Source organism: Sorghum bicolor, chromosome 4 (genome assembly GCF_000003195.3).
Source record: "Sorghum bicolor cultivar BTx623 chromosome 4, Sorghum_bicolor_NCBIv3, whole genome shotgun sequence".
Lineage (NCBI taxonomy): Eukaryota > Viridiplantae > Streptophyta > Magnoliopsida > Poales > Poaceae > Sorghum > Sorghum bicolor.
In genome coordinates, this window is record NC_012873.2 from 63,984,477 (window position 1) to 64,000,327 (window position 15,851).

Consider the following 15,851-nt stretch of genomic DNA (forward strand, 5'->3'; position numbering starts at 1 on the left):
GCACATGGCATGCAAATGAATTGTTGTGCGTCTTTAACTCTTTATGCATGCATAATTCTAATTTTCTTTTCTTTTCTTTTTGGCTCTCTCTATATTTGTTCAATTCATATGTTCTTATATCTTCGATTGTGTTTCCGATCTTTTTTTTAGACCCGATCCTGTTTCAAAAAACAGAAAAAAAAACGTGATGATGATGCAGCCAAGACATGCCAAAGCACACAACAAGCACAGCCTGTTTGCTTAGCTCACCAGTTATAGTTAAAAGTAATGTTCGTTAATTTGTTATGAGAAAAAAACATTATTAAATATCCTGATTCGGCTGATAATCTCCTCGTCTGACCATACTCTCGATTACAACAAGGGCAGTCAGTTACTTGTTCTGCGCCAAGGCACGCCATAATCTTGTCGACAATCAACATGACAACATCATTCCTCTTAGGGCAGGCCAAACACAATGCTTTTTCTGTGGAGAGCCTCGCCAAGTTCTTAACACTATGTGGCCATACATACCCTAACAAACCTAATCAACCACGGAAATCTTCTTAATTCCTAAACCTAACTCGACCTAATAAAGCTTCTACAATTCTGGCTAAATAGCACAGCATAACTACTAAAGATAGAGGTGGAAATTAAAAAAAAAACCAAGTACGGTACATCAGTCTAATAATTCCACCCGGGGAGGGAGGAAAAAATGTACTGCGTCGGCCGAACGACGGCCGGCCCAAGACCAAGAGGCGCGGCCGCCGGGACTGGTGGCAGCAGCGGGCCAAGGCCGTCCTCCCCCTCCTTCTTGCGGCGCATCTCCAGCACCTTGCGGTGGGAGTTGGAGTGGATGCTGCTCTCGAACGTGGGGCTGCACGCCGGCCGGTACTCCGGGAGCAGCCGGCCGGACTTGTAACGGACACCGCACGCGTTGCACAGCGTCTTGGCGCCCTCGGGCCCCGCGCGCCACTGCGGCGTCTTCTGCACGCCGCAATGGCTGCAGCGCCGGTCGCCCTGCTGGGCCGTTGCCGGCGCGGAGCCGGCGCCGCCGAACTGGGGCGGCCTGGGGTGGTGCTTCTTCGGCTTGCGCCCGCGCTTCTTCGGCTTGCCGCCGCTCTTGCTGCCGTGCTTCCCGTGCTTGGACTTCTTCTTGGGTGGCCGCGGCGTAGTCTCGTCGACGAGGAGCTGCGACGAGGACAGGAGCAGGGGCGACGAGTCCGCCGCCGGGAGGAGGAGCAGCGGCGAGAAAGAGGCGGACGAGGAGGTGCAGGACGACGTGGTGGTCGTGGAAGACGACGACGTCGTCGACTCCGACAGGGGCGCTCCGGCTCCGCCACCGGACAGCGACCACACGGACGCCCGCGAGCGCTTGCTGCGCTTCGCCTTCACGGGCACCAGCGCCTCCGTCGACAGCGCGCATATGGTCGGGGTCGGGCTCCTCCGCATAGCAGGGCCAGCGGCCGCCGCGCCTTCCAGCAGCGGCCGCCGCACGGCGGTGGGTCCCAACGCGGCGGCGGGCAGCTTCGGCGGCGGCGGGAGCTCGGCGAGCGAGTCGTCCATGATGCGGGACACCCACTCCAGCTCCTCGGCGTCATGGGCCTGCACACAGCACAAGCACCGAAACCTCAACAACCTAGGCGCGGAAATGAAACCTGGCTGGGGGAGGGAGGGGCAAAAAAAAAGAAGAAAGACGCCGCCTTGCCGGAGGACGAGGTCAAAAGTGAGTGGTTTTGCTCTTACCGGCAACGGGAGGTCAATCATCTGGTGCGGAACCGGGAGCGTCATGAGCTCGTAGGACACCACCGACGACGACCCGTGGGAGTCACTGGACAGCTTGTCCTCGTCCTCCACGGCCCCCGGCGCCGGCGCCGCGTCGCCGCCGAGCTCGGCGCAGCAGTCGTTGTCAACCTCGCAGAGGTCCTCGAGGTCCAGCAAGTCCTCCACGGAGAACTCGTCCGCAAAGACGGCGACACCCCTGTCCGCCGCCGCCGGCCCAGCCGCGGCGACCTCGTCGGCCGCCGCCTCGCAAGGCCTGAGGCTGCTCCTCAGGGCAAGGGCGGACGACATCATGCCCTCTCTCTCCAGCTGAAACCGCGCACGCAGAAACCAGCAAAGAGAACCAAAACTGTCGTGAGTTTCCAAGAGTAGCAAACAAAAAAAAGAAGACAGAAAAGAAAAAAAAAACGGTTTTCTTTTCTTGTTCTTGCAGCAGCCGTCGAGACCTTACCAGCGAGCCGTGGTGGTGCGCGACGAACGACGCCATGGCGGGAGGGGAGCAGGAGGAAGACGAGGAGGAACGGGTGAAAAAGAGAGGCGAGGAGCCGGCGTGGTGGGAAGCAGGGGAAAAGGCAGCAGCGAGGGTGGAAGCGATGAGCAGCGTCGTCTGGTGGGTCATTGAATGGCTGCCAAAAGTCCGTGCGCGCAACAAATGCACTGTGGATTTCCCTCCCTCGCCACTCCCTTTTTTCCCCCGCCCCACGGACCACGGTAGGCAGTTGGATTGCCCTCTGGTATAGCCTTTGTAATTTTTTATTACCGCTAATTTGAACTCCCGGGGAGTAGTACTGCAGGCCTTGTTTAGTTTTAAAAAAATTTATAAAATTTTTTAGATTTCTCAACACATCAAATCTTTCAACATATGCATAAAGCATTAAATAAAAATAAAATAAATAACTAATTATATAGTTTTTCTATAATTTAAGAAATAAATCTTTTAAATCTAGTTAATTATAATTAAACAATATTTATTAAATACAAACGAAAGAAAAATGATATAGTATCTATTTTATCAACTTTTTTTGCAACTAAACAAGGCCCTACAGTGCTCCGTATACTACTAAGGACAACTTGTACGAGCATGATTCCTCTTTAAGGCCTTCGAAAATTTTTGGGAAATCGACACTGTAGCATTTACGTTTGTATTTGACAAATATTGTCTAATTATAGAGTAACTAGACTCAAAAGATTCGTCTCGTCAATTCCGAACAAACTGTGCAATTAGTTTTTATTTTCATCTATATTTAATACTCAATGCACACGTCTAAAGATTCGATGTGACGGAGAATGTGAAAAATTTTACAAAATTTTCTGGAACTAAACAAGACCTTAGTTCCAAAAAATGAACACCATAGCAATTTTTTTAGATTTGATAAATATTGTTTAATCATAAACTAACTAGACTTTAAATATTTGTCTCACAAATTATAAGTAAACTATATAATTAGTTATTTTTTATATATATTTAATGTTTGATGCATATGCTGTAAGATTTGTTGTGATGAGAAATTAAAAAATTTGTAATTTTTTTTAAACTCTGTTTAGTTCTCCACCCAAAAATTTTTCATCCATCTCATCGAATCTTTGGACACATGTATGGAACATTAAATGTAGATAAAAAAATAAACTAATTACACAGTTTAGTTGAGAATCGCGAGACGAATCTTTTAAGCCTAGTTACTCCATGATTAGCCTTAAGTGCTACAGTAATCCACATATGCTAATGACAGATTAATTATGCTTAATAAATTTGTCTTGCAGTTTCCTGACGAGCTATGTAATTTGTTTTTTTATTAGTTTTTAAAAACCTCTCCCAACATCCTTCCGACACATCCGATGTGACACTCAAAAAATTTTCGTTCCCAATCTAAACAGCCCTAAACCAGGCCTCACTCTCGTTTCATATACGCGTCTTTAAATTAAAAAAAAAGGAAAATGTGCCTGTACTACTACTACAGCCGAGTGGAATCGAGGCAGGCTCAGGTTTGTCGCTGTGACGACTGACGAGGCGAAACACACATATTCGCCGCGCAATTATTCAAATTATTTTGCCGGTGACCTACTTTGGGCCGGCCAGTGACACACACGCGCACAAACAAACACATGGCCTTCTCTCTCTAAGGCCTTGTGATTCCTCGTCACATCAAGCCTTGTTTAGTTCCAAAAATTTTTGCAAAATATGAATAATAATACTTTCGTTTGTATTTAACAAATATTGTCCAATTATGGACTAACTAGGCTTAAAAGATTCGTCTCGTCAATTCCGACCAAACTGTACAATTAGTTTTTATTTTCATCTATATTTAATACTCTATGCATACGTCTAAAGATTCGATGTGACGGAGAATCTGAAAATTTTTGCAAAATTTTTGGAAACTAAACAAGGCCCAAATCTTTATACACATGCATATAGCATTAAATATAAATAAAAATAAAAACTAATTACACAGTTTATCTGTAATTTGCGAGACGAATCTTTTGAGCCTGGTTACTCCATAATTAGACAATAATTGTCACATACAAACGAAAGTGCTATAGGAGGCAAAACCAAAAATTTTCACAAACTAAACAAGACCTAAGATTTCCGGTTACATCAAATTTTTAAATACATATATTATCTATAATTTACGAGATAAATTTTTTGAGTCTAATTAATTCATAATTATACAATAATTATTAAATACAAATGAAAATGCTATGGCAGAAAGTATTGTTGACTAATTTGTTGTGTAAGAAAAACACTAACTAATAGCTGGCAGATTCGGCTCATAAGCTTAGAGCATCTCCAAGAGACTTTATATATTCTTCCTAAATGCTAGAAATAGCAAATTTGGTGAAAAATTAACCTCCAACAGCTTCTCTAAATGGTCATCCAAATATAGTTATTGTCTATTCCTTGTTTTTCGCTAGTCAAATATAGAAGACGAGAATGACTCTCTAGAGTGCGCATGAGATTTAGAAAAATTGTTGGAAAGTAAAAAAAATACAGAAAGCGATTTTTATGCAAATGGTTCTCCAAATGATGATTTAGAGAGTGAGATTTAGAAAGACTCTTGGAGATGCTCTTAAGCAAATAAGGCGAAAAATTTTCCCCTAGGACCTGTTTAAATGCACTCAAAAATCTAAAAATTTACAATATTTCTTATCACATCGAATCTTACGGCATATTCATGGAGCATTGTTAAATATAAATAAAAATAACTAATTGTATAGTGTATCTATAAAAATTACGAGATGAATTTTTTAAACCTAGTTAGTATATAATTAAATAATGTTCGTTAAATATAAACAAAAGTGGCACATTATCAAATCTTAGAAAAAAAAATTGGACAAACAAGGCTGAGTACTAAGCCATGCGTGGCGGGCCCGGGCCCGGGCCGGGCACCCGCGGCGTGGAACCCTTCCCTTTCCCTGTACTATTCTTCGGAGAACGCCGTCGTGGAATCCGGATTTGGAAAGCCTAAAGCGCGGTGTGCTTGGGACGGCCGAATTGGTTGGCTGACTGGTGGCTATCAACGCCGGGCGAGCGAGAGAGATTGTACCGGGAGTTGATTCGCTGCCGGTCGTGGCACCGGCAGCGCACATTGTGTGGAGCAGGGGTACCCCGTGTGCTGGCTGTACCGGTGTTAGGCACGGTTGGTTTTGCTTTTGGTTCGTGCCTCCATAGTTTTGGCTAGTAGTCTCGCGCACCGTGTCTGCTACGTACAACCTGCTGAGCTAGACTGGGAAAAAATTAACGTGCGTTTGGTTTAGGTGTCCTACTGGGTTGGGTCGGAGCGAATTGGATGAAGGATTCACGCCTTGTTTAGTTCACTTTAAAAACTAAAAAATTTTTAAAATTTCTCGTTACATCAAATTTTGCGGCAAATACATGAAGCATTAAATATAGTCGAAACAAAAATTAATTGCACAGTTTGTCTGTAATTTGCGAGATAAAACTTTTTAGCCTGGTTAGTTCATGACTGGATAATAATTATCAAATAAAAACAAAAGTGTTACGGTACCAAAAACAAAAAAAATCGGAACTAAACAAGGCCTCAGTGGACTCAGTTGGACCCATAGCAGAATATTCCACTCGGATTTGGTTCAGCCCTATCTATCCAAAACGAGCGGATCACACCGACCCATACCTCGCACATGCGGAGGGCGAAGGTAGGGTGTGAGCGAGCAGCCGCGTTGCGCTTGCGAGCCCCGCGTGAACACGCGACGAGGGGCTGGCAAGGCAACGACCAATGGAAAGAGAAGCGACAGCGGGATTGATGGAGCAGGGCACATCACACAAGGATGAGCAAGGTGAATGAGTAGAGGAGCATGACCCAAGGAAGAAGAAGGGATGAGAGGTTGACACGCAGCACCCATATTTGAGGAATTTGCTCCCACATCTAGTTTATCTCCGACGAGGAAAAACATAGGATATCCATGTAAACCTAAGGTCTTGTTTGAATACATATGTATTCATCTTAATACACATGTGTTGAAGTGGATTAGAGTTAAATTAAACTAAATTTCAATCCATTCTATTCAACACATGTGGATTTAAGTAGATATACATACATCTACAATGACCTAACCATACACGGCATGAGTTCAACTCAACCAAAAAAAATCTAGGGCATTGTTTGCATGTTGTCGGATTCACTTCAATCCATGTGGGTTGGTGTGGATTGGGGTAGAATTTATTTCAAGTTCCACTCTAATTCACCTCAACACATGTGGATTGATGTGAATCCAACTACATCCAAAAAGGCCTAGGTTGGAATCAACCCATTTAACTGATTCTCGGTCGGGTTGCGCATAATTGTTGTGGCCACAAAGGAACCATCCATTTTAAGAGCACAAGAATCGTACTCCTGTTCTGGATTTATTTGAAAAGAGCTGCTTTAGCTATTGATATTCGAAATTCAAAAGGAAAGCCAAGATTGCAATTGATTTGTGTACAAATTTATGTTTCTCTTTTTCTCTCTCTTCTTTGGAGTGAAAAAAAGCTGCATGTTGCCAACCCAAAAGTTGTTTCGAGCTTGTTTGCTTGGCTAAAAGTATTGTTTAGTGATTTATTGTGAGAGCTGTTGAATGACTGATGGATTCGAGAGATAAGCCCACATGAAACATAGGCCTTGTTTAGTTCAAAAAAAGATTTGCAAAATTTTCAGATTCTTGGTTGAATCTTGCGGCAAATGCATAAAGCATTAAATATAGATAAAAGAAATAATAATTGTACAGTTTACTTGTAATTTACGAGAAGAGTCTTTTAAGTCTAGTTAGGCCTTGTTTAGATGCAACCAAACAGCCAAAAACTTTTGGAGAAATGAGCACTTTTTGGAATAATGGATCTAAACGGAGGACTATAAAACTTGGGTTGTAAAGATTTGGAATTTGGAAACTTGGAGCTCCAAAATTGTGTAAACTTGCTTAGAGGCCCGTATCACGTGTGTTGAAGAACAAAAAAATTGGAAAGCATTGAAACTCCTATTTGGAATGTAAATTACATCTAACAGATCCTTAGTCTGTGATTAAACAATACTTGTCAAATATAAATGAAAATGCTATGATGTCTATTTTACAAAAAAAAATTAGAGGCCCTAGGCCGTGTTTAGTTCACACCAAAAACCAAAAAGTTTTCAAGATTCCCCGTCACATCGAATCTTTCAACACATACATGCATGAAACATTAAATATAGACGAAAATAAAAACTAATTGCACAGTTTACCTGTAAATCACGAGACGAATCTTTTTATTCTAGTTAGTCTATAATTAGACAATATTTATCACAAATAAACGAAAGTGTCACAGTACCGAAATTTGAAAACTTTTCAGAACTAAACAAGGCTCTAGATTGAATTGGACAGCCAAGACGATCTCGTCCCCTTTCCCTCGGCACTCGGCACTCGGCAGCTCTTCACTTCTTTCCTCCCCCTCGACGGCTGCCGTGACCCACGAGGGACAGTGCACCGTCAACCTCAACCTCCCGGGAGTGACACATGCAGATGCAGCAGCAGATTTGAAAAAGGAAAACCACGGACACGGACAGTGCAGCGTGGAGTTCACAATCGAAGTTGTCCGCTCGAGTGAGCCTGCACGCGTTGACGCTGTGGTGGAGAAACTCGTGTATTGGCCTTTGGGCTTTGGCTGGTGGCTGAGGCTGTCTCCAATAGGAGACCCATTTGGGAACCCAAATCCAAAATGGGTCTCCAACACAATATCTATAGCCTCCAACAGAGTACCCATACAGAAAACCCATTTTGGGTATCAGGAGAGGCAAAACCCAAATTTCGGTATCCTCTCTCCTTGAGACCTATTTGCAGAGAGTGTTCTTTTAGGTCTTGTTGTTGGAGAAGACTAAAAATAGGTATGGAACCTTTTAACTATAGTTATTATATTTTGGGTAACAATCGTTGGAGTCTCAAGGCACGAAAGGAATCCGCCAATTTTGACCGGGGCGAAGTTACCAAAACGCCAGTGGAAAAACAGAGGAAAGCCCGGCCCGGCACGGCGGGACCGCGGCGCTGCCGCCCCTCGTTCACCCCGAGGAAACAGGGAAGAGCGGAGCCGCCCGCGTGGGGGCACAAGCGGGCGCGGTTCTCCCCGAGCCCCAGGGCAGTTTCGGCAGGTTCGCGGCTGCGCCTGCGCCTGCTTGCTTGCGTTGCGCGAGCGAGCGAGACGACGTCGTCTCCGCCGGGTAAACGTAACGGCGACGTGCGCTGGCCCACGGCACGGCACGGCGCGATGACCTTTCACTTCGTGCCAGGACACCGCAGTTCGCGGATGCTGCCCACCACGGCAGCATCTTCGTCCCTGGCCCGTTGGACCCCACAGCCCAGCGTGTCAGCAAGAGAGATGGCATGGGATTCTTTCTTTTTTTTTTTGTGTGACGAAGATGGCATGGGAATGGGAGCGTCGATATTCATCCGACGTGGCGAGAGCTCCAGCATGTCGGCGACGCGGTGCACGTGGCAGGCACCCATCGACCTCCACTCTCTGTCCAAAGTGTTCCATGAAGCGTTCGAATTTGAAACGGCGTGGCGCCGCGGGCCACGGCTTCCTTCGTCACCCGCACCATCTTCCAGCATCTTGAAACTTTTAGGCCCCCTTTGCAACATAGGATTATAAAATATAGAGATAGGAAAAACATAATTACTTTACAGGAATGCACTTGCAAAACATAGAATCCGAAAACACAGGAAAACTATTTAGGTAGGTGTTTGGATGGCTATAGGAAATTCATAGGAATAGGAATGTATAATCTCCCATGATGTGATGTGATGCTTGTTCTCTAGCTTTTTATTGCTTGGTAATACCTGTGATTTGGCTCTTGATATGCCTTGTTCCTACGCAAACCAGAGAAATAAAGAAGTAGGAGTGGATGTTTTTTTCCCTGTACTTTTCCTATGGAATGAGCTGTGAAGGAATGTTTCCTTTACATTTCTTATAGTTCAATCGTATAAGCCAAAGAGTGCTACAGTGTTGAATCCAATAGGAAAGGCAATCCTCCATTTTTCCCATGAAATTCCTGTGAACCAAAGGAGGCCTTAACCAACAACGTTTCACCTCACCAAACAAGGCCTTCCGAAAACTTTATGGTTTTCGGAAATGTAGCACTTTCGTTTTTATTTGACAAACATTTTCCAATCATGAACTAACTACTCAAAAGATTCCTCTCGCGATTTATAGGTAAATTGTGCAATTAGTTTTTATTTTTTATATATTTAACGCTCCATACATATGCTACAAGATTCGATGTGACGGAGAATCTTGAAAAATTTTTAGTTTTTGGGGGTGAACTATTAAACAAGACCCAATAAATTAAATTGCATAGTGTGTTTGAATTCCAAATCTTGTATATTATTAATTTCTGCACCGGCAATCTTTTCCCAGCATGCCATCCCGGTTGCCGACATGGAACTTTTTAGGCATTGTTTAGTTTTCAATTTTTTTTCAAGATTTCTCATTATGTCAGATCTTTCAGCATATATGTACTAGGACATTAAATATAGATAAAATATAATTATTTGCATAATTTGTCTGTAATTTACAATACATATCTTTTTAGCCTATTTAGCTCATGGTTGAATAATAATTATCAAATACAAATACAAGTGGTACGGTAGCCCAACTCAAAATAAAAATTCACTGGTCCGAAAAGTCATGGCTGAAAGTATTGTTCGCTGATTTGTTATAAAAGAAAAATACTGCTGGCCGGCAGAAAAAAGCACGGCTTATAAGATAAGCGAATAGACTTACGCTGCTCTAATTTTTCTAAATGCAATTTAATAAAGGGCCCTCATACTCCTTTCATACCCGTAAAAAAAATTGTTTAGGACAATGACATGGTTCCCAAAATCTAACTTTAATTACTCGTTTTTATAAAAATATATATTGAAAATTGGTATATGTATATTTTTATGAAAGTATTTTTCAAGACAAATCTATTCATATAGTTTTCACATTCCCAAACTCAAAAACTTAAAAACTATTTATGGTTTATATTCTCAATATTCAACTAAAGTTTTGTTCAAAATGACTTTCTTTATGCGTACTAAGAGAGTAGTATTTAGCAAACAGAGCCCTGTAAGGGAGAGCGTCGTCTTCCTCGTGTTGAACCCCTCACATCCACACACACCTTGCATATCCCACACTCACCTTCCTTGCCCGCCGCTCCCGGCCAGCAGCTCGCTCGGTGCTGGCCGGGCCGCCCACCATACCACCACTGCCGCTCTAGCATACCATCGGCTAATCTCACAATAGAAGGACAAGGTCACTCATCGCCTCCCCCTCCCCCTTGCTGGCTCAACCCAACCGAATGTCTTGCACTACCTGTTCAACGTCGCCCTCGCCATCTTAATTGGATTCAGTGGCTTGTCGTCTTAACGGTCCTTCCATTTCCATCTTAACGGACGTTTTTTTAGATCAAGGCCTTGTTTAGTTCCTCAAAAATTTTGTAAAATTTTTCAGATTCCCCGTCACATCGAATCTTTAGACGTATGCATGAAGTATTAAATATAGATGAAAATAAAAACTAATTGCACAGTTTGGTCGAAATTGACGAGACGCATCTTTTGAGCCTAGTTAGTCTATAATTGGACAATATTTGTCAAATACAAACGAAACTGGTACTATTCCTATTTTGTAAAATTTTTTGGAAGTAAAAAAGGCCCAACTGCTAGCTTGGGGTGCTTGAAGATGCATCATTGAACGTTTTCTCTACTCTTCCTGACCGCGCGCTTTGGTACTGCTCTCGTCCTCGTACTTCTATCTTGGATGGATTCAGTGGCTCTAGTCGAGTCGCATAATTGCAGTGATTGAGCGAGTTGGAGCCGAGTGACATCAAACTCGAAGCATTCTCAGATGGTAGATGCAGCCAAGCGCCAAGCGCCCAGGCATGACGATGCCCATGCTAGCACGCGTAGGCCGTAGGTAAAGATGGCAATGGGTATGGGTTTTTCTATATTAGGATAAGAATATGGGTCAACTTCGCTAACCGTGGGTTTGATAATGGAGCAAAATCTAAACCCAGCGGGTTTATGGGCATGGATCTGGGTGTGTAGTACCAAAACCCGCAAACCCATGGGTTTTTTAAACCCGATTCACCATATCATCACACAATATAATTAGTACATAAAGTACAAAATGCAAGAAAAAATAAATGAAATAGAGAACATGCATGCTTCATACCTTTTTTTAGTAGAAGCTCCTTATGTGAAAGCTGCAGCTAGCTAGCGCGTCTTAATGCATGCACTCTCAAAGATATGACAGATGTTGGCACCGAGCATTAGCAGATCATGACCCAGTGCATGCTAGAGGTGAGTGTTTCTGTCATAACTCGTAAATTTCTAGTGCGGAGGTGTAATAACACATAACATGCGTCCCACCTTGCCAATTAATTCAACTTTAAGTATTTTAGTGTGATATAGAGTAGACTTGCTCACTTGACTGGATGACCATCTTATGACATGCTGTGACGGGCACAGACAACTCGTTAAATACCCGTGACCCGATGGACATGGGTTTGGGCACAAAATCAAACCCTTAACGAGTCATGGGTTTTTTAGTAGGTATATTTTATATTAATGAGCATGGATTTGGGATGACAAAACCCTACGAGTTTATACCCGTTGCCATCTTTAGCCGTAGGGCACCCGCTACTCCTACACTCTCCACTCCGCTCGGCGTGTCCACTGCTGTCCGCCAACACACCATACTTGGGCCTTGTTTAGTTTCGAAAAAATTTCAGATTTCGCTACTGTAGCACTTTCGTTTTTATTTGACAAATATTGTCCAATCATAAACTAACTACGATCAAAAGATTCGTCTCGTGATTTACAGACAAACTGTGTAATTAGTTTTTATTTTCGTCTATATTTAATGTTTTATGCGTGTACCGTAAGATTCGATGTGACGAGGAATCTTGAAAACTTTTTGGATTTCGGGTGAACTAAACAAGACCTTGTGTTGTGTGCACTCAAGCGCGGCCGCGCGCGTGGTTGATGTCAACTTGTCAAGTCCCGACATGCCGAGGACCGGGTCTTCGCCAATCGCCGCTGAGTCCCTCAAATGGATGATGATGATGATATACTACTTTCGAGTGGTCACTAAGAGCCTGTTTAAATTGAAGATGAAAATTTTTTGGGTATCACATCGAATATGTCGGAAGTATGTCGGGAGGGGTTTTTAGAAACTAATAAAAAAACAAATTACATAACTTGTCAGGAAACTGCAAGACGAATCTATTAAGTATAATTAATCTGGCATTAGCACGTGTGGGTTACTGTAGCACTTAAGGCTAATCATAGACTAACTAGGTTTAAAAGGTTCGTTTCGCGATTTTCAACCAAACTGTGTAATTAGTTTATTTTTTTTATCTATATTTAATGTTTTTTCATACATGTGTTCAAAGATTCGATGGGATAGATGAAAATTTTTTGGGTGGGAACTAAACAGGGCCTAACAAGAACGGCCTGCGAAAGAGGAATAAAAATATGGTGAACCAAAAAATAGCGTGTAATCTAGGTCAATGGGCTACAAGTGCAAGTAATTATAGTTGTAGTATATTCATTGCATCTCAGAAAAGTCAGGCCTGCACGCACGTAAGCACCTTGAAATAATCAGTTCGTTCGGCTGCAGTGGTTATAGTGGAGACCACCAGCTTGCACACTCTTGTCGTGTGGACTATGAATTCTATATACTCCTGTATACACGCATTGGCCAGACCGCCAGAGGAGTTTTCAGGACATTGGCCAGGGACTGCAACAGTGCCTTGTTTTTGTTTAGTTTGGGAAAAATTTTGGATTTCGCTACTGTAGCACTTTCGTTTGTTTGTGGCAAATATTATTCAATCATAGACTAATTAGGATCAAAAGTTTCGTCTCGCGATTTACAGGTAAACTGCGTAATTAGTTTTTATTTTCGTCTATATTTAATGCTTCATGCATGTGCCGCAAGATTCGATGTGACGGGGAATCTTGAAAACTTTTGGAAACTAAACAAGGCCTGAAATCTTGTGCCACATGTATAAAATATTAAATATAGACGAAAATAAAAACTAATTACACAGTTTAGCTGTAAATCACGAGACGAATCTTTTGATCCTAGTTAGTCCATAATTGGATAATATTTGTTACAAACAAACAAAAGTGCTACAGTACGAAAAAGTTTTCACTTTTCGGAACTAAACAAGGCCCAGGTTTCATCCACACGTTGGACAAAAAGCGCTAAAGTAATGGCTGAAATTACTGTTGATGATTTATTGTGATAGAAAAATACTGTGTGCTGGCAGAAAAAATACGACTGATAAGAAAAGTGAACGGAGTAATACTCATTCTGTCATATAATACAGTACATTATCAGTCAAAATTTATTCTTAAACATAATGTATTTTAGAGGACAAAACATAATTCTACATTAAATATTTTCTATTTATCAATCAATCACCATTAATCAATGTAATGATAACATAAAATAAAATGAGGGGACATATATTTTATATGTTCTTTCTTAATTTATCTTAAAATTCTTAGAAAGTACTACATCACAAAGACAAAGATAGAGGGAGCGAGTAAGACACGATTCTTTAGATGCCAACATGGAAAACGTACTTGTTTCACCGTGAAATTTGGTTCTTTTGTCATCACCGAAAGTAAAGATGCCCCAAAAGGAAAAGGTAAAGGTAATCCAATAATCAAAAGAGAAAAGTGAGCGTTGGAGATTGATCTTCACTTTAACTCGTGGAAACATTGAGGCACGCGATTAACCTGCGCCTCTCCGAAGCACGGGTACCCTGGCCATGGATGCCCATGTACTGTAACTGGAAATGGAAACGATCCAAAGTTTGTAGTGAAAGGATGCGTCAATACTAGAATAGCATGATACTAGTGGTCATATAGCATAGCCTCACAAGGCAGCAGTGACTACTAGTGACGCTGTGCCAAGGAGGGCTAGGTGCCTGTGCGCTTCCATTTCACAGAAAGAGACACGCATACACGAACGGTGGTGTGGAAATGGAAGCATGCGTGCACAAGCTAAGGTGTCTACTGTCTAGGCGAGGTCCGGGAATGGCCAGATGGAGAGCGGGCTGAAACACACCGGGGAAAAAGCCGCTTTTCTTTTTCTCCTGCATCAAATCAACAGCTTTTCCTTTTTTGAGAAAACCGAAAAACGCCCGCGCAGCTTTGCCTTTTTTTTTTTTTTCCAACTCGTGTCCCGCGCGGGGCGGGGTTTCACGTCGCTTGCAAGGCACATCTTCTCGGCTGCTGCTACGCGTTGCCCCCAACAATGAGCGTCATTCAATAATATTTTTTTTCATAATAAAGTGACAAACAATACTTTCATCTTCCAAATGAATAGGTTTGGACATTGTTTAGTTCTCAGAAAATTTTGTAAATTTTTTCACATTATCCATCTCATCGAATATACATGGAGTACTAAATATATATAAAATAAATAACTAATTAGATATTTTGTCTATAATTTGTAAGACGAATCTTTTAAACTTAGTTAATCTATGATTGAATAATATTTATAAAATATAAACAAAAATAACATCGGTGCTCATTTTGTAAAAAAAAATGTAACTAAACAAGGCCTTGAGATATCTCTACGCTCGCTGTCAGTCAGCGACGTACCAATCATGCCAGGCGGCCGGCTCCACCAAAGAATTTTTGCCAAAGAGTATACAATGCCTGCCAGTGGCCGCGAGCCCAGCTCGATTGGCCCAACTCAATCACTTGGACGGCCCAACAATTCCAACGGAGCTTGCGTGGCGCCCTTATTTGAAGCCGAGCAAAAGGTTCCCAATTCCACACACACACAAAAAAAAAAAACATTTTTTTCGACTCTGTCTCCAGTTGTTTGGACGTTTCAATAGTCACTTGTTGGAGTTTGCCATTTGTTGGAGTTTGCCAAGTCCCTAAACGTTTTGCCAAAGAAAAAAAAAAGTTCATCTCTAAGTGTTTGGCATTTTTAACTTGGCATATCCCAAAATAGTGGACCCAACTATTTTTGTCCGGTAATCTTTCATCTTCGCGGGAAATTTTCTCACGCGTCGCGCGCAATTCCTTCGCCCGTCGCCGCCAATTCTCTCGTGCGTCGCTGCTTGGTCCAGGTCGTCGAGATTCGATCGAGGCAACAGTCCCAAGGTGCACCGCGGTATCCAGATCGCAAGGAAAAAAGGAGGCGGCGCGCAGAAAAAGAAGGCGGCGCGTGGGGAAAGAAAATAGTCACGTGCGGGGAGGAGTCGTTTCACGGGAAACTACCGCGATGTGGGGAGTACGGGCACGATAAGGAGTCTAAGATTCTCGGGATACCAAAATTGCCAACCCATTGTGCCTATGCAAAAATGCCAAGTTTGGTCTATCAAATGCCAAGTTTGCCAAAATGTATAAGTCAAATGAAAAACTGCTGGAGAGCAATTTTTAAGGTTTTTAGCAAATTTCAAGAATGTAAAGTCCAATTGCCTAATTGTTGGAGATGCTCTTAGAGCATCACCAAGGGTTTTGCATTTGAGGTTTGCATTTTGAGTAATTTGCCAAAAAGCTCCAAAAAGGGTATCCAACGGTTTTGCATTTGGAGTTTGTAATTTGGGCAACTTGGCAAATGAGGG

General features: G+C 42.6%; 1 protein-coding gene across 1 annotated transcript; it reads right to left on the minus strand.

Moving 5' to 3' along the window:
• On the minus strand, positions 315-2,474 carry LOC110434350 (GATA transcription factor 6-like). Its single transcript, XM_021458226.1, has 3 exons — positions 2,210-2,474; positions 1,723-2,067; positions 315-1,581 (listed from the first exon to the last, which is right to left on the minus strand). The coding sequence occupies exons 1-3, from the start codon at positions 2,375-2,377 to the stop codon at positions 661-663; spliced, it is 1,434 nt and encodes a 477-aa protein (XP_021313901.1). The 5' UTR covers positions 2,378-2,474; the 3' UTR covers positions 315-660.